This window comes from Gastrolobium bilobum, unplaced genomic scaffold (genome assembly GCF_033153095.1).
Source record: "Gastrolobium bilobum isolate Gb01-03AN ecotype WA unplaced genomic scaffold, APGP_CSIRO_Gbil_v1 utg15629, whole genome shotgun sequence".
In the NCBI taxonomy this organism is placed as follows: domain Eukaryota; kingdom Viridiplantae; phylum Streptophyta; class Magnoliopsida; order Fabales; family Fabaceae; genus Gastrolobium; species Gastrolobium bilobum.
The window spans coordinates 43896-66204 of record NW_026895526.1 but is presented as its reverse complement, the minus strand read 5'-3'; the positions used below and the strand labels follow the sequence as shown (position 1 = coordinate 66204).

Genomic DNA, 22309 nt, shown 5'->3' with positions numbered 1-22309 from the left:
ATTTATTATTTTTTAAGTAATATACCAATATATTCTTATTTCATCAAAATTTGACTAAATCTTAACTATTAGTAAGTCATTTACCATCAAATTTTTGGTCAAACGAGAATAAATAGATATATAATTTAATAAATGAATAAATTGATATATGATTTAAAAAGGAAAATAATTAATAAGGTAAATTTTTTGTATTTGAGAATCTAGCATGCCTTAGTCTTAAATTTTTCGTTGAAGAAGTTGAAGTTTATCATTAAAGTAAAAAATAGGGAAGGGACCTACATGACGTTTACACGCACTCCTATTTTGCTCTGAAAGCGACGCTCTCATACCCACTAAAGTACAGAGAGTGGACTCCATCAACAACAAGTAGAAAAGAAGAAGAGAGAGAGAGAGAGAGAGAGAGAGAGAGTGGCATACCCTAATCTCGAGGAGATCTGATCGGCTATGGGTTCCTCTAAGGAGCGCGAGAACTTCGTCTACGTCGCCAAGCTCGCCGAGCAGGCCGAGCGATATGAAGGTTGTTACTCCCTTCTTTCACTCACTACTTCATGTCAATGGATTACAAATGCTTCATTTTCTGATACCCTTTTGATTAAAGTTTTGTGCTTTTCTTCCATTTTAGTCTCATCACTCATTAATGTCACTCTCTCAGCCTTTTCTTTCTCTCAGCGTTGTTGTCTAATGGTTTAACTAGTGCAAAGAGGGATGAATTAGTTCTTTAGGGAAGAAAAAAAAAATTGAAAACTGTTTTTGATAGTTATTCTCATTAGACCACACGTGACTGGGATTTTTTATTTTCTTCCTTCTTGTTCTCTTCTTATTTTCTGGGAAGTCTTTTTTTTTTTTTTTTTTGGGGGTGGTGCGGAATTTCTACATAAACTGTTTTTTAATGATTTAAAATATAATGAGGGAATTTCATGTTCTGAAAAGTTAGTAGATTTAGTTATTGTCACTGTCATGAAGTGTGTGGAAATTATGTTTCTAAGCTACTAGAAGTTTACATATTAATGGGAACCCAGAGATTTGAGGTCTCTGAAATTCTAGATCCCACAATCAGAGAGCTTAAGGTTGAGTAAAACTGGGAGCCCCAGCTATTAACATTCATAATGTTTAAGCACCATGTAGCGTGAATAAAAGGCATACTTACTGCATGTTAAGACTTAAAAGTATATTCTTATTCTTCCTATGATCTTCTCAAATGGAAGAGGGTCTGGTTTGTGTGTGTGTGTAATTTTTTTTTTAACTTGGGATTTTTGGTTGGTGGGCTTGATTAAAAAAAAAAGTGTGAAGCTTGATTGACGATGTTTAATTCTTGCTCCTATTTGTAACAGAGATGGTGGATGCAATGAAGAAAGTTGCAAATCTAGATGTTGAACTGACCATTGAAGAGCGAAATTTGCTTTCTGTTGGTTATAAGAATGTGATCGGTGCTCGCCGAGCATCATGGAGGATCCTGTCTTCCATAGAGCAAAAGGAAGAAGCAAAAGGAAATGATGTAAATGTAAAACGAATTAGGGAGTATAGACAAAAGGTTGAAGCAGAGCTTTCAGACATCTGTATTGATGTTATGAGAGTGATTGATGAACATCTTATACCTTCAGCTGCAGCGGGAGAATCAACTGTGTTTTTTTATAAGATGTGAGCATTTATGTCTTATTCTCCACTACAGATTTTGGTGTCCTTTTTTGTTTTGAAGGTAGGGATTTCAACTATTCTGATTTCAGGAAAGGGGATTACTATCGCTATCTTGCGGAATTTAAGCCAGGAAACGAGAAGAAGGAGGCTGCTGATCAGTCAATGAAAGCATATGAGGTGCAATTTATATTCTCTTTTTTCTTGTTTTTGGCACTGTCTGATATATGGTCAGTGCCTGTAGTGATTGATTGGAGAGGATTCTTTAGCTTTTCATGTATGGTTTTGATATGCACAGAATAGGCTTAGGGTTTGTTCTGTTTGGTCTTGTATTGATTTTTTCTCCCTTCATAAAACTTGTATATTTTTGACAGTTAGTGTCTTGCCTAAGAAAAACTATATGATATGTACTAAGAAAGTTATAGACTTCTATTAATTGCACAATCCAATATTAAGTGTAGGTTCCTTCATCCTAATTATCTGTGTTATGTAAACTATTATTATTATTGTTGTTGTATGATGTTCTTTTAGTGTCTTCTATGGTTTTTGGGCATAAATCTTTGACTCTTCTAAAATTCAATAATGTTAAGCCGAAAAAGAAAGGTATTTATAACATGCTGACCACTAGCAGGTGATGTGAAATTTTCTTTATTTCGAAGACATATTAAATTTGCAATCAAACCATTGGTAGTTTAATTGTTTTGATTTTCCTCCCTTTCTTGCTATTATAGTCGCTTTAGTTCTTTGAGCTGAATTTATTACTGGCCCTGGAGAAATTTGTTTCATTTTCTGTCCATTTTATGCTCTACATATATTGCTTTTCCACCACTATTCATATGTAACTGGTATTGACAAGATCGAGTTTGTTTTGCTTGGAAAGAAACTTGTAATTGTTACTTCCCTAATTCCTATCAGTGTTTTTTTTTTTTTTTTTTTAAATAAAAAGATTTAGTTTCTGCCGTGCTATTGTATGTTTAATTTGTTTTCTTCTGGCTCATTGAACATTGAACAATGTACTATCTGGAACTGTTGTTCAATGGAGTTTCCTCTTCAAAATGCTTTATCATATGCCTCCCATCTATCTCCTACAAATACTAGTTTGTTTTGTTTCATTTCATTGCAGTCTGCTACCACGGCAGCAGAGGGTGGTTTAGCTCCTACCCATCCCATCCGATTGGGTCTGGCTTTAAATTACTCAGTTTTCTATTATGAGATCATGAATTCACCAGAGAGGTTTGTGGACTTGATCTCTATCCTGAATCACATAGATTAATGCTTTTGTGTTTAATGTGGGAAATTGTACTTTTTTCCTTCCAGGGCCTGTCATCTTGCAAAGCAAGCTTTTGATGAAGCTATTTCAGAGCTTGACACCTTAAACGAGGAGTCATACAAAGATAGCACCTTGATCATGCAACTTCTCAGGGACAACCTTACTTTGTGGACTTCTGACATCCCAGAAGAGGGAGGTAGTTATTGCTAGAATACTTATACTTCAGTTTGATTTATTGTTTTCTAATTATTTTTTTCTTTCCTATTTATTATTTGAGTACCATAGCTGCTACTCGCTATCTTTTGCTAAATAATGTCTTAAGAGTTACTTGAAAGTTGAAAGTGCTTTGTATGTATGTAGGTATCTCTCGTCTGAAATTAGGCTAATGTTCTTGTGGGGATTGGTAATAATGAATCTTCATTGTTGTATTTATGAAAGTAATGGGAGGAATTCTCTTGCTTGCGGTATTTTAAATAAGTCAATGTCATCCTTCTCGGTGTCATGGAGTACGGTATTTTGCTTTGCCTAGAAGGGAATTCATTTCTTTCCTTTTATGATTGCGTTAATCAACTACTAGATCATTAGCTAATTTTGTAAAGTCACTAATTTTGTTTTTGGTATTTATGTCATTTTTGTGCGTTAGTATGTATTTATCTATCTATCTCTTTTCATGAATGCAGTCTGTGGAGGTTACTGTTATTGGGGGGGACTGATAGTAATGATTATTCATTGTTGTATTTGTGAAATTAATATTTTAAATAAGTCAATGTTATCCTTCTTGGCGTAATAAGTTATTTTTCTTTGCATAGAATGGAATTCATTTATAATGACTTGCGTGCATCAACTATTACACCATTTGCTAGTATTGTACAGTAACTATTTTTTTTGGGGGGTAAGATTTATGTCCTTTTTAGTGCTTTGTCTACAACTCTAATGTTACTGCATTTTTCTCTGCCTTCTGTTACAGAAGATTCCCAGAAGGTGAATGGCACTGTCAAGGTTGGCGGTCATGAGGATGCCGAGGTGAGTAATTCTTTCATACATGGTTGCTATCAATATTATTATGATTTATATATGGCTGCTTTAATTTATTCACCTCATTGCTTTTCTTTTAGTGATACTGATGGCTAGTGGCGCCATGGGATTGAAGCATGTGTTTGGGTATGAAACATGAGAGCTGATTACTCATCTTTGTATTAGCTAGATATAGGTTTCCATTGTTTTTGTTTCTTGTTGATTGGCCACACTTCCCATTAGGGTAAAAAGAAACTCCATTTCTGCCATATTATGGTCTGTTTTTTGGTGTGGTGTCTGGAAATGGCCTATTTCATCCCTAAGCCTTACCTCCTGTCCGGGGAGGATTGTGTAAGGAGTATTGTTTCAGTGTATTTCTTGTTCCAATGCTTCAACTTCATATGGAGACGTTGCTATATTGGAGATTGATTATTGGATAATACTTATATAGTATTTTGACTTCCAACCCTTATTATGTTGCCACAAAATGAGAAAGGTAGCAATTCGGTCAGAATATCACATGTCAAACAAATATGAAAAATTCTATTCAGCTTGAGAGTATATATTCTGGAACTCCAGGAACCTAAAATACTGCTATGAAGTATCATATCCACTTTCTTATCTGTCACATAACATGTTCATAGTCCAAGTCCAACCATAGTTAAATGGGATAACATATAGAAAACACTTGCATTTCATTACACTATAAACGGGTAAAAAAGAGTGGAAAAATAAAAGAAAGAAGGAAGCCAAAGTAAGTCATTCAGTTCAGCAAGAAGCGAGCGAAACAGAATCCACAGTTGAGGCGGCACAGTCAAGAGCATGAACATTGCTCCTCCTACGCTTTGGCACCATTTTCGTGGCTTGCAGGCTGCTCTTGAAAGCTTCAGGGATGAGGCCACAGATTTCTTCAATCCTTTTGGTTTTCTGAACCTTGCTTTGCGATTGAGAATGGTTCATGATCCGAAGGTTCTGATTGGAGGAAACAGGGAACAAGCTCTGGTTATCACAGGAGCATAGTTTCTGAATGGAGGTGACACAACACTCTTGCCAGTTCAGCTCGTTGAGATCTGCAACCGCGTCCTCCACTGTCAGCACTGCAAATGCCGAAATGCTCTCTCCGAGTGTTGACCGCGGCAGATCCATCAGATCGAGCAAGTCCACAGCATCAACCAACACCTTCTGCGAATGAAATCCAGATAGGCTTCGCAATGTTCTTAAGATGAAACTATTCAACAATACTATACTTGTTCTTTGAACGAACACAATTTCCGATTTCGATCAATTCACTGAGCTAAAGAAACAGAAAATTATCCTAGCCTTAGTTTTGGACATTATTTTCTTTTCAACCAAACAGAGATTCTTCACTATCTACTATAGATTGAATCCTACTAATTCTCCTACTAACTAGCAATCTGTATCTTCTATATTTACTCACGAGAGTTGAATTTAAAAAAAAAAAAATCAAAAGTAAAAAACAGAGAGAATAGGTAACGTTTTTTCGCCTGACATTTTCTCGGCATCCAAACAGGAGAGAGAGAGAGAATAGAACCTTCGGAGCATGGTGGATTTTCTTGAAGCCGTGAATGCGGATTACCTGCAGTGAGAACAAGGAAAAGAAAACGTGGAGTGTTTAGAGAGAAAGAGGAGAAAAATTTTGAAAATGAAAAAAATGAAAAATGGAAAGTAATGTTTGTGTATGAAGGAAACCTGATTGAGTTGATTCATGTTCAGATGAAAGGTTTGGCGAGAGTGAAGGAGGTGGATGTAGTCTTCGAGGCACAACTTGTCGTTCTTGACCGTTCGTTTCTTCGCGTGCGATTCCATCGTCATCAACGTTGATGATTCTTCCGCCATTGGCATATAAAAGAAAAGAAAAAAGCGACGCGCCAACTTTTATACCACTTCACACGCGTGTTTCATGAGTGAAAGTTTCGTTACTAGTTTGTTATTTAACGAATTCGTTGATCAGTAGGCGCTAGCTGCATTAGTTAAATACTTAAATGACTTACATGCACTTGCACAGAGAACAATAGAGGCTATAATAAAATTGTTGTTAGATGATAACAGTGATGGTAAAATATCTTAATCCTCCATAATGTGGGCACGGGTGGGATTGGAAAAACGTTAGGCCAATTGGTGTATAATGGTGATACTTTGAAGTTATTAAAATTTGATTTTACAGCATGGTTTTAGAGTTTGATATTCAGAAGGTTACAAAGAATATGATAGATTTTGATATTTTAAGGAATTTTTTTTTTTTTTTGGTAGTTAGAAGGATTTAAATGTACTTAAATGTGATATGAAGGATTTTAATTACAAGGAAGCCTGAATGCCACCTTTGGCTAAAGAAAAAACAATTGTGTGTCTCAGTCAGAGGCCAGCCACTGTTGTTGCTATAAGAACTGTAAATAAGTTCTATATCAATTTTTTTTTTTTTTAATATGGTTCTATAACAATTTAAATTTACATAATGAGATTTTTTAAAGTGTAAATAAGTCAGGTCAAGTTTTGGCCTATTTATATCTTAATTATATTATTTTGAATTGGATCTACCGAATATTCACTGGGCCTACTTTGCAAAAACATAGATCAATTAATTACAAGACCATTACCGAATATAACGAATAAATAACTAAAACTAAAAGTACATACATTACTCATTTTACACAAATGAAAAGGATATTTGAAGGAGAATAATTACTTACTATATAAAGGACCGTACGTTTATTCTACAGTAGAAAATTATTACCACAGATATATGGAATTGGAAGTGCCAATTTTCCTTTTGCGTTGCCAAATTGCATGATGTGCGTCCCTTTGATTTTATACATAAGTTAATTGTAGTTTCAAACCTTTGTTTTTATAATTACAAACTTTTCCAGTACGCACACGGGGTCTACGTTTGAACAACAAGGGTCTTATTCAGAAATTTCTCACAGCTACGCAGCGGAGAAAGGTGTTTTATGGTTTGAGTTGAAAACTACAACATTAATATACAATTCAACATTAATTTTCCTATAAATTCTTCAAATAATCTTGAGTACAAGCACAACACATCTTTCTCACATTTCACTAAACATTGTTAATTGCAATCATTGTCACACAACACTGGCTACCATGGTTGCAAAAATTCAATTGTGTCATATTTCATTGGCATTGCTTTTCTGCTTGGGATTTTGGGCTTTTCAGGTCACATCTCGAACTCTCCAAGATGCCACCATGTATGAGAGGCATGAGCAATGGATGGCTCGCTATGGCAAACTCTATGATGACCTCCAAGAAAGGGAAAAGCGTTTCATGATATTTCAGGAAAATGTCAATCACATTGAAGCTTTCAACAGTGCTGGCAATAAACCTTACGAGCTTGGCATTAATCAATTTGCTGACCTCACCAATGAGGAGTTCATAGCACCCAGAAATAGATTCAAGGGACATATGTGCTCCTCAATCACAAGGACAACCACTTTTAAGTACCAAAATGTGACTGCTGTACCATCCACTGTTGATTGGAGACAGAAAGGAGCAGTGACACCCATCAAGGATCAAGGTCAATGTGGTAAGTGTCTCATATTTCATTGAATTCCACAAGTCAAGCCAAGATTGAATTGTCATCTAGCTAACACTAGTTCTAATTCACCTTGTAGGATGTTGTTGGGCATTTTCTGCTGTTGCAGCAACGGAAGGTATCAATATGCTGAGTAATGGAAAATTGATATCTTTATCAGAACAAGAACTTGTTGATTGTGACACAAAGGGTGTTGACCAAGGTTGTGAGGGTGGTCTTATGGATGATGCTTTTAAATTCATCATGCAAAATCATGGACTTAACACTGAAGCTAACTACCCTTATCAGGGTGTGGATGGAACATGCAATGCAAATGAAGAAGCCAAGCATGTTGCTACCATTACTGGGTATGAGGATGTCCCTGCAAACAATGAAATGGCTCTGCAAAAAGCTGTGGCCAATCAACCAATTTCTGTTGCCATAGATGCCAGTGGTTCTGACTTCCAATTTTATAAAAGTGGTGTCTTCACAGGTTCATGTGGAACTGAGTTGGATCATGGTGTCACTGCTGTGGGTTATGGTGTTAGTAGTGATGGGACTAAGTATTGGTTGGTTAAGAACTCATGGGGAACACAATGGGGTGAAGAAGGGTACATTAGGATGCAAAGGGGTGTGGATGCTGCTGAAGGACTCTGTGGCATAGCAATGCAAGCGTCTTACCCAACTGCATAATTATATAAAATTCCTAAACTGGATGCTTTTCTACATATATCTTCTATGTCTCAATTCCTGTTATCATTTGTATATAACAATGCATACTCTATATGAATCTTTGTACTTATCAATTACTATGCAATGAAAAATTAGTCATGGAAGGTGCATCTATTGTTTTCTTAAGTGACTATGTAAAAGGATGACTACCGTGTGCTGACTCTAATGGGTCTTAGCACCTCTCTTTTGCAGAGAAAACTCGCTCATAGGCCCCAGCAGCATGTAAAAACAAAAGGGCAAAGAAAGGACTGTTTGGATTGACTTATAAAAAGGATTTTTCAAGCCTCGTTTGTTTTGAATTATTATTATTTTTTTATAAAAAGAGAGAGAGAGAGTTATTTTGTATTTAATTACAACACATGAGAAAGATAAGGATAAGGGTTATATTTACAAACTAAATTGTTTACAAATTCTTACAACCAAATTTTAATCATTAATTTTCGTCAATTTAATAATTATAATTTATTGGAAATTAATAATTAATTAATAAATGTGAACCGATAAATTATAATTGTTAGATTGACAGAAATCAATGATTGAAATTTAATTGTAAAATTTTATAAATAATTTAATTAGTAAATATAACTCTTCCTCGTCAGAAATACTTTTAAGAAATAATATGTTTGCTCTTTTAGAAGGAAAGAAAATTGCGTTTAAAAAAACAATATTTTGGGTTTTTTCAAAATTAGAATCCAAAAAAATATTTTTGAAAAAAAAATATAGCATTTTGGATAAAAAATAAAATAAAATAAAATAATTCAAACAGTCCTAAATGGTCTTAACACAGGATTGCAAGGCAGAGCTTGAAATCTGTGAAACGGAAGCATCGTGTAGGAATGTACTTAACGATCCACAAGCGCTAGCCTAGTGGTGTGGGTGTGTGTAATAGGGAGTGTGTTTAGTGTGTCTAGCTGTGTTCCATTCCATGTAAACTTGAAAAAAAAAAAAAAAAAATGTACTTAACGAGATTCATATTTTTGACATTTCAACTTATGCTTTGTCAGGGGAACAAATGAATTATTTGAGCAAAATTCTAAAAGTAATCACAACAGCATCACGACCCAAAACTCCGCAAACATTAATGTTCGAATAACTTTTTTTTTTTTTTTTTTGTAGAATACAGCGACCAGTGATAAAAAAGAACAACTTGATCTATTAGCCCATTCATCCACGTACTTATATGATCACCGGAAACACTATTAATTATATAACTGACTAAAAGGGGATAGAAATGAAAATTACATGATGTGAAACTTTCTCATACACTAGATTATTTATACACAATACTTTCAATATTTCCCCTCAAGCTGGAAGATATAAGTCAAAAGCTTTAAGCTTGTTACATATATAATCTATTCGATGACTCCTCAATGACTTAGTAAAGACATATGTTAGTTGATCATTTAAGTTGACAAACTATATAATGATCTCCCATGATAAGACTTTATCCCGGATGAAGTGATAATCTATCTTCATATGCTTCTTTCTCTCATGAAATACTAGATTGGAGGCAATATGCTAGGCAACTTGATTATCAGAAATTAAAGTTGTTGCCTCAGTGTGACTAAACTTCAGTTCCTTGACTAGTTGTTTTAGCCAGGTAAGTTCCCAAGGGGCTATGGCCAAGGAGCGACACTCTGGTTCAACACTTAATCTGGCAACCACGCTCTGTTTCTTACTTTTTTAGGAGACTAAATTATCTCCAGTAAACACACAGTATCCAAAGGTGGATATTCTCCTATCAGTAGGACAACCTGCCCAATCAGCATCAAAGTATCCCATGACTTTAGTATGACCTTTGTCACCTTAAAAAGACTTTTCCCAAGAGCTGACGTGATGTACTTGAGAATATGAATTGTTGCATTTTAGCGATCTTCGCATTAAGAAATTGACTCACTACACTAATTGCGAATGACATGTCTGGTCTAGTGACAATGAGTTTGTTCAGTTTCCCATCTAATCTTCTATATCTTTCTGGATCAGAGAATGGCTCTTCCTAATTTGGTGGAAACTTGATATTTGGATTCATAGGAATGTTAACTAGCTTTGCATTCAACAAAGTTGTTTCCTCAAGAATATCCATAGCATACTTCCTCTGATATGTCACAATGCCATCATTAGACTAGGCTACCTCTATCCCTGAGAAATATTGAAGTTTACCATGATCCTTTGTCTAAAAGTGATGGCTGAGGTGGTGTTTTACTTGAGTAATACCATGATGATCATTACCTATAATGACAATATCATCAATATACACCACCTAGTAAATGGATCCTAAAATTGAGTGGCGATAGAACACTGGGTGGTCAGCTTCACTCTGAGTCAAACAAAATTGTTTAATAATAGTTTTAAATCTCCCAAACTAAGCACATGGAGATTGTTTGAGACCATATAAAGATTTGCAGAGGCTACAAACTAATCTAGACTCTCCTTGAGCAACAATCCTTAGAGGTTGCTCTATATAGACTTTTTTCGCAAGATCTTTATGTGGGAAAGCATTCTTAATATCCAACTGATAGAGAGGTCAGTGACGAATAACAACTATACTAAGAAAAAGGCAAACAAATGTCATATTCGCCAAAAGGGAGAATGTATTCCCATAATCCAAACCAAAAACCTGAGTGTATCCTTTAGCCACTAGCTGAGCCTTAAGACGGTTCACTTGACCATCAGGACAAACCTTGATTACGAGAAAAAGAAAAAGTACACATATTACTCAATTACACAAATGAAAAGGATATTTGAAGGAGAATAATTACTTACTATATAAAGGACAATTTACTGTACAGTAGAAAACATTACCACAGATATATGGAATTGGAAGTGCAACATTTCCTTTTGTGTAACGCCCAGCAGCTTTAAGAATCAACGACTATCCCCACATACTAACACGAGACTTTTCAGTGTATTTTTTTCCTCACTCGCACACTTCCCGGGAAAACTTCCCAGGAGGTCACCCATCCAATAATTGCTCCAAGTCAAGCATGCTTAACTGTGGAGTTCTTCCGTTCCTGGCTACCGAAAATCAAATGCATCTTGTTAGTATAGGTAGTACCAATTAATTCTTATAAGCTATTCCCAACTGTACCGTTCCATACCAACACAGTCTATGGAATCCCTCTCTTTCGGGAGTTAATTCGATTAATTCATGCACCCCCGTCGCTGAAAGCCTGCCAGGAGCCGCTCCTTGTCCATGCCCTTTCGCACCGACGATCACTCCCCGCCCTCGTCAGTGCCCGGAATGTTACATTTTGCATTGCCAAATTGCATGATTCACAAAGTTAATTTATATATATATATATATATATATATATATATATATATATATATATATATATATATATATATATATATATATATATAGGAAAAAATGAAAATTCAGTCGCTGGACCGTCTAGTGCACTAAGTTCTTCCGCGAGAACTTAGTGCAATAAATATTATAATGGTGTTCTCCAGGAGTTCTCTCGGGATAACATAGTTATAATATTTACTATAACTGTGTTCTCGTGAGAGAACTTAGTGCACTGAACCGAATTTTACATCCAGTCATTGTACACTCACTAAACTCGTATATATATGGGGGGATTACATTTCTGCAGCTGCTGTACATGCAGCAATCAAATACTTGCCATATATATACTTGAAAATATTAAAAGCAGGGAATCATAACCCTACAAAAGATGAAAGCATTAAATGAAGAGAATAATAACCATACACCTGTCGCTGTTGTACGTAAAGCGGCTGCAGAAATGATTTTACCTATATATATATGCATTAATATTTCTCCTGTCGCTGGAAAAAGGATTTTTGTGCAGCAAACACATTTTTTTAGGATAAGCCGGCGGATCCTGACATTTTTTTTGTTTTAGAAACAAGTGGGTTTCACTTTTCCGTGTTTGCTACAAAATTTTGCTTTCTACAGCGACATCGGAAAAAATGAATCCATGTATATATATATATATATATATATATATATATATATATATATAAAATCATTTCTCCAATCGTTTGGGGTGTGCATGACAACCTTTCCAGAATCGATAATTTTCAATTTTTGTTCCCAATAACAGAAATGGATAGAAATAATGTTTGACAAAATTGGTTATTTTTGTTCCCGAGAATTAACCGGTTTAATTTATGTGCTGGGGAATAGAAAAAAGAATCAAAAAGTTTCCCTTTTTTGTTCTCGGATACAAAATGAGAAATATTTGTCTCTCGCAAACACTTTCCACCATTACCATCATCATCACCACCACCACCATCCCGACACGACCACCGCCACCATCGTTATCGCCATCATTACCACCACCACCATGATGCCACGACCACCATCACTACCGTCCTGCCACCACCACTACCACCGCCACCATAACCACCACTTTCATCAACCACCACCACCACTACCAATACCATCACTATAATAACCTTAACCTGCGTAATTATGAGATTGCATTGGATTAATTATTTAATCATGGATAATTTGAGTAATTAAGTGAAAGACTTAATTAATTAAAGAAAATGATAATTAATCACATTGTAGATAAAATAAGTGGGAAAACATAATTCAATCAACATGGAATATGCTTATATTGTGAGTAAATGGGCTTAAGTGGGGGGGGGGGGGGGGAGAAGCTTTTATGTTTAAAGGACCTGTTAGGCACTCCTCATTGGGGAGCTCACTGGATAGAGCTGTCCAGCGAGCGTGAAAAATGCTCGCATAGGGTTGCTCACTGGAGCGAGGAGCCTAGCAAGCAGCGCTAGAATTTGAAAACACCACTTAAGTGACTTATCCTTTCCACCCAATCACTTTTCCTCTTCATATGTCCGAAAGCCACCATTAAAGAACCCTTTTGAAACTTCAAAATCCTTGTCTTCTTGATACTCAATGGAACCCATTAATGATAGAAGCAAAGATGCATATGGTTGAGTTGTTAACCAAACCCTAGACCTAGATTCCACTAAGGAGCTTGGGATTGAGAAATCTTGGACTACTCATACAAGAGGAACTTTTGGATTTGGGCTTGTAGGAGCCATGGGGACTAGGAAAATTCCTTTTTTCTTTCATTCCTTTGTGTTGGTGGTAAGTTTTCTCGACTTTTTATTAAGTTTTCTTGAGTTTCATGCAAGTTAGGATTTTGAAGGAATGTTGGTAGATTAGACATGTTAAGGCATGATTGAGGGTTAGTGTATGTTGAGAAATATGCTAAGGATGATATTTACATGGCGAAAATGTGTTTAGAAAATGATTTGAGTCACCTTTATAAATTTCAAAGAAAACCTCACATGACCTAGGCTTTGAGCAATGTAGGGTGTTTGGCTTGTATTGGTTGATTCAATATTTGTTTCTAGGTTGGAAATAAGTGGACAATTGATTAATCAAGCATTGGAGGATCCAATAGAGCTTGATTTGAACCCTTGAGTTATTTCAAGTGTATGTAAGTTCCAAACCATGTGAGATTGTGCGTTGGATTACCTTGCGTTGAGGTGAATATTGGTTGATATTCACTTGGTGGTAATTGATAAGGTTGTTATATTGATTGTAAATCCATCTTGTCAAGTATGTGTTTATTTAGCAAGTTATTGGTTATGGCTTTGGTATAAAGCTTTGTTGTTTGAATCCTTGGTGGAGATACAAAGGTTGGTTGGAAGCTATTGAGGAACGCCTTCGAACCTTGGGATTTATTCCTTTATTGTTTCACTAAGCCCTGAAGGGATAGTGATTATTGTTGGTGTAGGTAATTGCAATATATAGTAGTTTAGTACATTGATATATGTATGTGTATGCACTCATGTGGCATAGGATAATATTTCTCTATGTTTGTATGTTGCTTGATGATGCATAATTCATACTTGATATATTCCCTGACAAGTAGGACTATTTTACACATGAGAATCCTGAGGATGGCAAGAGTTCCGGAGGGATGTCTTATGGAGATATTTTACACATTACATGGATATGTGTATATGTATTATTTATTGTTATTGCTTTTTCACTTAAAGCCAACTCTAGGGTGGAGAAATCCTCCAAAGACCCCTAGTTTACTAAGATGCTTATCTCACCCCGTGTTATGGTGACCCCCTTTCAGGTACTAGCATGGATGGTGCAGGTTGGACACGGGGCAAGTGGCTCGAGTAGACTGACTTACAATAGCATGTGATATATGATTATTTTGATGTACCTCACATGTATTTCTATTTGATGTATCTTATAGTTATTGATAGAAAGATATGTATAAGATGGACATTTGGTAGTATATGTTGTATTTAACTACACATTATGTATTTTGTGGGACTTAGACCATGATTATAGTCATTTTGCATGCTTTGTGGATGAATGGAGCAAAATAACCCTGATCGTGTGTTTTGTTAAGTCTAAGTCCTAGAATTTTGATTATGATGTAATCTTAATTGCATATATGTGACGGAAGGACCATTGTGCGCATTTGCATGTTTTAAGTCCCATGGAATAGTTAAGGAAGCATAATTGAACTAGTAGTATAGTTGGTTTTTTCTATGAAGTGCCTTAGGTCCTAAAATGCTAAGTTAAAGGTTGGTAACTAGAGTAAGAAGTAATAAAAAATGAGTTAACTTATGTCATAAGCAAGGAGCGCAATTATATGATATAAATTGGGATGTAAAAACACCCTAGTTTGTTAGGCTATGGGTTGCAATTCCGCTCTTCAAATAGGTACAAAATGAGCAAAGTGTTCCCAAGGTTAAGGCAAGAAACAAATTGACCCTGTCAAGTTTTTAGGTCGGTTGTTGGGAACCTCTCTTCATCAAGGGGTCTAGCAAGCTAATAAAGGACTTGACAGTAGCCAAGTTTGAAATAAGGGAATCCTTGTTGGCATGCTCGCTTTAGCGAGTTAGCCAACTAGCAGTTGAGCGAAAACAAAGCCTTGCTCGCTCTTAGGCTCGCTGGAGCGACCTAAGGAGCGAGAGGCGGGTGACTTGTGCAGTAACTACTGCCTAAGGAATTAATTAGCTCTCTGCCCCGCTAGCTTAAGCGTGCTGGTCAGCAAGCAAACATGAAGAGCTTGCTGTACTTCTCGTTTCAGCAAGAGGTTCAGCGAGTAACCTAAAATTTGCAGAACTAAAAATAAGGTTGTGAGGGGTATGAGACCCTCACTGTAGTGTCTAAAAGAAGTAGTGTGGTATGTTCAAGCTAGGTGTAATTATTCCACAAGTTACATTGTTATAATTGCAGTTTGGAGTTTAGTTTAAATTACAAGTATTGATTTAATAAAAACCGCACTATATTAAAAAGAAAAGTTTTACCGTATTTTTAATTGGACTGTTGTGATTGTAATTGTGCTTAATATCATACGTATTGTCAATGAACCTGATGTATAATGGGGTGTTACAATCGCCATGCTGCCGCCACCACCATTGCCACCATTACCCCCACCGCCATTACAACACCACAATCGCCACTATTATCACAACCGCTGCCACCACGATCATCGCCACCATTACACTACCATTGCTGCAACCACTGCCGCAACCACTGCCGTCACCACTACCACCACAGCCGCTGCCGTCGCCACCACCATTACCACTATCATCGTCACAGCTAGTGCCGTCACCACCACCACCACTACTACCATCACTATGCCACCACCACTACCACTACCGTTGCCGCCTCCATTAGAACCACCACGCCATAACCTCCACCTTGCCGCCACATAATATGAAAAGGAAAGTGATGATCCAAATTTTTTGTATGCTTTAAGAGGAATGATTTTTTATTCTATTATTTGTTGTATTATCAAACACAATTTTCATTTTCGGAATAAAAATAGAACATGTTATCAAACACATTTTTTTCTCAAAAACTATTCACCAAGGCACAAGAAAAAGAAAAGAATTGTTTCTTTTCAGAAAAAGTGCCAAGAAACAAAATGATTGTCATGCACACACTTGACGTCCGAAAATGACGGTGTATGGTTATGATTCCCCATATTTAATGTTGTCACCTATACATATGGCAAATAATTGACTGATGGACATCAAACAGTTGGAGAAATGTAAACGATATATATATATATATATATATATATATAGTTATAGTTTGTCGGATATAATGTCACTTAATATAAGGTTTGGTGCAGTAAAAAATGTATAACTATATATGTATTCCCGAAATGTAAACGATATATATATATATATATATATATATATATATATATATATATATATTTATTTTTATAGTTTGTCGGATATAATGTCACTTAATATAAGGTTTGTTGCGTAAAAAATATATAACTATATATGTATTCTCGGAAATACATAATTATAACGTTAAAGTTATTTTTTTTCTCTCTTCAGGATTATAACTATGTATTCCCGGGAATACATAGTTATAATCCTGAAAAGAGAAAAAAAAATAACTTTAACATTATAATTATATATTCTCACTAATGCATAGTTATAAATTTTTGAGCGCACCAAACCTTACATCAATAGACATTACAAATCATTTCTCGATATACTCTATCAATTCACGAAGTATCCAATTAAGTATCTTACTAATCTAATTCGAGTGAGATGAATTTGATTAGGGGACGGTTGTGCGTCCCCTTGATTTTATACATGAAGTTAATTATAGTTTCAAACCTTCGTTTTTATAATTACAAACTTTTCCAAGACGCACACGGCGTCCCTTTTAAAAGTGCTTGAACACCGTATATCGAAGCCTCTGCGTTAAGAGTCAAGACCCAGAAACAAGTGCCTTCTTCAGAAATTTCTCACGGATACGTAGAAGAGAAAGGTGTTTCAATCTTTGAGTTGAGAAGTACAATATCAATATACTATTCAACGTTAACTTTGCTATAAATACCACAATTGTTCTTGAGAACAAGCACAACTCAACTTTCGGTAAACAACCTAAAGTATTAATTCCCATCGTTGTTCCACAACACTGGCTACCATGGTTTCCAAAAATCAGTTGTGTCAAATTTCACTGGCATTGCTTTTATGCTTGGGATTCTTGGCTTTTCAGGTCACATCTCGCACTCTCCAAGATGCCACCATGTTTGAGAAGCATGAGCAATAGATGGCCCGCTATGGCAAAGTCTATAATAACTACCAAGAAAGGGAAAAACGTTTCAGGATATTTCAGGAAAACGTCAATTACATTGAAGCTTTCAACAGTGCTGGCAAAAAACCTTACGAGCTTGGCATTAACCAATTTGCAGACCTCACCAATGAGGAGTTCATAGCACCCAGAAATAGATTCAAGGGACACATGTGCTCCTCAATCACAAGGACAACCACTTTTAAGTACCAAAATGTGACTGCAGTACCATCCAAAGTGGATTGGAGACAGAAAGGAGCAGTGACACCCATCAAGGACCAAGGTCAATGTGGTAAGTGTCTGATAATTCATTGAATCTCACAAGTCAAGCCAAGATTGAATTGTCATCTAGCTAACACTAGTTGTAATTCACCTTGTAGGATGTTGTTGGGCATTTTCTGCTGTTGCAGCAACGGAAGGTATCAATATGCTGAGTAATGGAAAATTGATATCTTTATCAGAACAAGAACTTGTTGATTGTGACACAAAGGGTGTTGACCAAGGTTGTGAGGGTGGTCTTATGGATGATGCTTTTAAATTCATCCTGCAAAATCAAGGACTTAACACCGAAGCCAACTACCCCTATCAAGGTGTTGATGGAACATGCAATGCAAATGCAGCAGCCAAGCATGCTGCTACCATAACTGGGTATGAGGATGTCCCTGCCAACAATGAGCTGGCTCTGCAAAAAGCTGTGGCAAATCAACCAATTTCTGTTGTCATAGATGCCAGTGGTTCTGACTTTCAGTTTTACAAAAGTGGTGTGTTCACTGGTTCATGTGGAACTGAGTTGGATCATGGTGTCACTGCTGTGGGTTACGGTGTGAGTGGTGATGGGACTAAGTATTGGTTGGTCAAGAACTCATGGGGAACACAATGGGGTGAAGAAGGGTACATTAGGATGCAAAGGGGTGTGGATGCTGCTGAAGGACTCTGTGGCATAGCAATGCAAGCATCTTACCCAACTGCATAAATATATGATTTAGACACCATTATTCCCAAACTGTATGCACTTCTACATATCTTTTATGTCTCAATTCCGGACATCATTTGTGTATAACAATGTATCCTCCATATGAATCATTGTACTTCTCTATTAGTATGCAATGAAAAAATATTAATGGTTATGACATACAAGCGCATCTCCTGTTTTCTTTTCGTGACATGAATGAACCGTTTATCGTTTTAACAATCCAAGAAAAAGTTTCGGATCACAGCTAAATAAGATATGGATCGCTGGCTCCCAATAGAAATTCATACATAGCGGACAGGATTTTGAATCTAAAATAAGGGGAAGTATCGGTTTACAAAATTTTTTAACAAATTTTTACAAATTACACTATCTTCCACCGGAAGAACATAGTGAAACTTAGTGTTCTCCCGGGAGAAGATAGTGTAGTTTGTAAGAGTTTGTAAACAAAAAGTTAATAAATATAATCTGCCTCCTAAAATAATTGTGGTAGCAGTTTCATGACACTATCAGAAATTTTTTTACATATCTAGAGATGGGGAAGGATGTTGTAACAACGAACTAGTGTTATTACCAATTAATTTCACCGTTAAATCGATCATGTTCGGTTATATTTATTTACATCTTTGTATGGTTATGATTCTCCATATTTAATACTTTATATTTATTTTTACCTTTGTATAGTTATGATTCCTCATATTTAATGCTTTCATATATATATATATATATGAAAGAAATCAAAATAGTTATATGATAAAAAAAATATTTCTACTTTTGTTCCAGAAAAAAAAAAATATTCTAAAAAAACAATAATATTATTCCAGATATTAAAAAACTATTATAGTAGTTTTATATTGGTGATGGAAGAACTTTTATGTCATATATTGTAACGCCCGGCCACTTGCAAGAATCAATTACTGTCCCCACACACTAACACGAGAATTTTCAGTGTGCTTTATCCTCACTCGCACACTTCCCGGGAAAACTTCCCAGGAGGTCACCCATCCCAGAATTGCTCCAAGTCAAGCACGCTTAACTGTGGAGTTCTTCCGATGAGCTACCGAAAAGTAGATGCATCTTGTTAGTATAGATAGTACCAATTAATTCTTATAAGTCATTCCTAACTGTATCGTCCCATACCAGCACAGTCTCTGGAATCCCTCTCTTTTCGGGTGTTGATTCGATTCATTCATGAACCCCCAAGCTGCAAGATTTGGCATGAGCCGCTCATTGTCCGTGCACTTTCGCACCGGCGATCACTCCCTGCCCTTGCCAGCTCTTGGGATGTTACATGCCCACCAGCTTCCGCCTGGTTCGTCCTCGAACCACACCGTACTGAAAGAGAGGCCCTGCTCTGATACCACTTTGTAACGCCCGGCCACTTGCAAGAATCAATAACTGTCCCCACACACTAACACAAGACTTTTCAGTGTGCTTTGTCGTCACTCGCTCACTTCCCGGAAAAACTTCTCAGGAGGTCACCCATCCCAGAATTGCTCCAAGTCAAGCACGCTTAACTGTGGAGTTCTTCCGATCCGAGCTACCGAAAAGTAGATGCATCTTGTTAGTATAGGTTGTACCAATTAATTCTTATAAGTCATTCCTAACTGTACCGTCCCATACCAGCACAGTCTCTGGAATCCCTCTCTTTTCGGGTGTTGATTCGATTCATTCATGAACCCCCAAGCTGCAAGATTTGGCATGAGCCACTCATTGTCCGTGCCCTTTCGCACCGACGATCACTCGCTGCCCTTGCCAGCTCTTGGGATGTTACATATATAATTAGTTAGTTTTCAAACACATACATATTTTGTAACACGGAAGGATAAAACTAATTTACTTTCTCTTATTCGTATACCATTAAAAATGTTTTACGAAATTAGTTACATTTTTTTTTTTAAATTTACTTATTCATGTATAAGATGTTTGATAACTCTGTTAGCCTCAAATTTCAAGTCATGCGGCGGATGGCCGGCGCACAGACTATCATCAAATAATTTGCAAACCTAACTATCATAGTGATATTTTTAACGATAATAACTCAAATCACAATATGTAAAGTTTATCAAGTTTACAATAATTCAATCTGCTTATATATAGAAATAATAGAGCAACTCTAAACTATAATAATCATAATTTATTATTTAAATTTTTTGCCTTCAAGAACAAAGTTTCAAGCTCACTATTAGGAAGTATTAAAACGGATGAGTGGACTCTATTATCTCCTTCCTTTTATCTAAAAAGTATGTAATCATGATTTGAGTGAGTTGTAAATTAGGTTGTAATGCAACCCTTTGAGCAAATAACGAGAGTTGTAGCAAGCGAGACTTCACAACATATAAAAAAACATTTAATCATAATTTTAAGGATAAAAGTAGTTAAGTAAAAATTATTGGATAACAAAATAAAAACTAAAGTAGAAATATTCATGATAGAATTTAAAGCAGAGTTTGGACTTGGGATAGTTGTCACTATTCTCTCGCTTAAGTATTGATCAGACAAGGTAGGAGTCAAGACTACTGATATAGGTATGAACATCTTGAATTAAAGCTTACTCGTTAAGATTTTTCTTCCAATCTCCTAATATTTTATTCTTTCTTTGTCTTTCTATTTCTCTTTACTACATTTTTTTTTCCTTATTATTGCTTTTACAACTTATCCTTTTGGTATTTGATAATGACATTGTTTTATTATTACTTTCACAATTAATCACCTTGTCAATTGTCACCACCATTTGATATTTTTCATTGATGTTGTTGTAATATTATTTTCACAACTAATCACCTTGTTATCATCATTTGATATTTTCCAATGATATTTCTTCATTTTGTACTCTTTTTCCTACATAATAATTTTTAAAACTCATCAATTTTTTTTATTGGTAAGCTAAAACTCATCACTTAATCACAACCATTTCGTGCATTTCAATAATACCACATCATACATATGCAGAAGACAATCAATTATTTGATAATATTATCAACTTTTGGTTCCTACTCATTAGGGGTGTTAACGGGTCGAGCCGAGCCGAATTTTGGTCTTAAAAGACTAAGCCTGTGATTAAATGTGTCGGTCTTACCAAGCCTGTTACCTGTTACGAATATAATTATCGGCATGTGACCTGTCTTATTTACAAAAAATAAAAGCCTGATTTGGCTTGTTAGCCTATTAGAAAAAAATAAGACAATACAAATTTATCCAAACGGAATATACAATCAACAACACTAGTAATTTCATAAATATTCATAAATTCAAAGTATATCGAAACAACATAATATAGAACAAAATCATTCAAAAAGTCTGTTTAACTAATAAAATAGGGGTGAAATGGATTGAGAGGAGAGAGAGAGCTATTACAAATAGTATAAAAAATATAAATAAAAATAAAAATTAATATACTAGGTCAGCCTGAGAGGCTCCAAGGCCGAGCTTTTGAATTGGAGCCTGAGGCCTTTTTACTAAACGAGCTTTTGTACAAGTCCAAGCCTGGTTCCAACAACTAATATTAGGCATGTAAGCCTAAGCCTTCACGAGCCGAGCCAAAAGCCCCTGACTCGTTTATCACCCCTACTACTCACCATTATTTTTATTATTATTATTATTATTGTTGTTGTTGTTGTTATTATATATTTTTTTCATGGATGTAATAAACTCTGTCTACATAAGAAGGCATAAGTTGTGAATTTCGCATCACATGTTATCTAATTACTAGTTATGAGGCCAGAATTATCTTAATTGAATCTGCTACTTGGCTTGTTTTCAAGTTAAAGCTTGCCATTTTGCTATGACGTGCACTTTTGCTAATTACCAACTATCTATGTCCCGTTTAATAAACTTTGGAAAATCATTCCCGGTAAATATATTATAATGCATTTGGAAGTGCAAATTTTCCATCGGTTATGCTTTGGCAAATCGCGTGTGAGGTCAAATATACGAACATGAATTGGACTCCTTCCGTTGTGTATGTCGCCAAATTTTTGCTACGCATGATAAACTGTAATTCTTTATATCATCATTGAATAAACGGGCGGGCAAACAGATGAAGTTATGCGTTGGCAAATTGCATGA

General features: G+C 35.8%; 3 protein-coding genes and 1 pseudogene across 4 annotated transcripts; 3 read left to right on the top strand and 1 right to left on the bottom strand.

Annotated features, from left to right (window-relative positions):
- The first annotated feature begins 355 nt into the window (after positions 1 to 355).
- LOC133315247 (14-3-3-like protein B) lies at positions 356 to 4382 on the top strand. 2 transcript variants are annotated; one of them, XM_061516844.1, is made up of 7 exons: positions 356 to 517; positions 1332 to 1638; positions 1725 to 1812; positions 2756 to 2865; positions 2950 to 3098; positions 3873 to 3925; positions 4018 to 4382. In XM_061516844.1, exons 1-7 carry the CDS (start codon positions 445 to 447, stop codon positions 4018 to 4020), a joined length of 783 nt encoding a protein of 260 aa, XP_061372828.1. In that variant the 5' UTR covers positions 356 to 444; the 3' UTR covers positions 4021 to 4382. The 2 variants fall into 2 exon arrangements, with proteins under 2 accessions (XP_061372828.1, XP_061372819.1); XM_061516835.1 differs by having other exon boundaries at positions 3870 to 3925.
- A 185-nt stretch (positions 4383 to 4567) lies between these two features.
- Positions 4568 to 5737, bottom strand: LOC133315260 (uncharacterized). The gene is made up of 3 exons (XM_061516856.1): positions 5627 to 5737; positions 5469 to 5513; positions 4568 to 5098 (listed from the first exon to the last, which is right to left on the bottom strand). The coding sequence occupies exons 1-3, from the start codon at positions 5642 to 5644 to the stop codon at positions 4685 to 4687; spliced, it is 477 nt and encodes a 158-aa protein (XP_061372840.1). The 5' UTR covers positions 5645 to 5737; the 3' UTR covers positions 4568 to 4684.
- Positions 5738 to 7036: 1299 nt separating this feature from the next.
- Positions 7037 to 8156, top strand: LOC133315240 (senescence-specific cysteine protease SAG39-like). The gene is made up of 2 exons (XM_061516822.1): positions 7037 to 7475; positions 7564 to 8156. The coding sequence occupies exons 1-2, from the start codon at positions 7037 to 7039 to the stop codon at positions 8154 to 8156; spliced, it is 1032 nt and encodes a 343-aa protein (XP_061372806.1).
- Positions 8157 to 17124: 8968 nt separating this feature from the next.
- Positions 17125 to 18244, top strand: LOC133315269 (senescence-specific cysteine protease SAG39-like; annotated as a pseudogene).
- The last annotated feature ends 4065 nt before the right edge of the window (positions 18245 to 22309 follow it).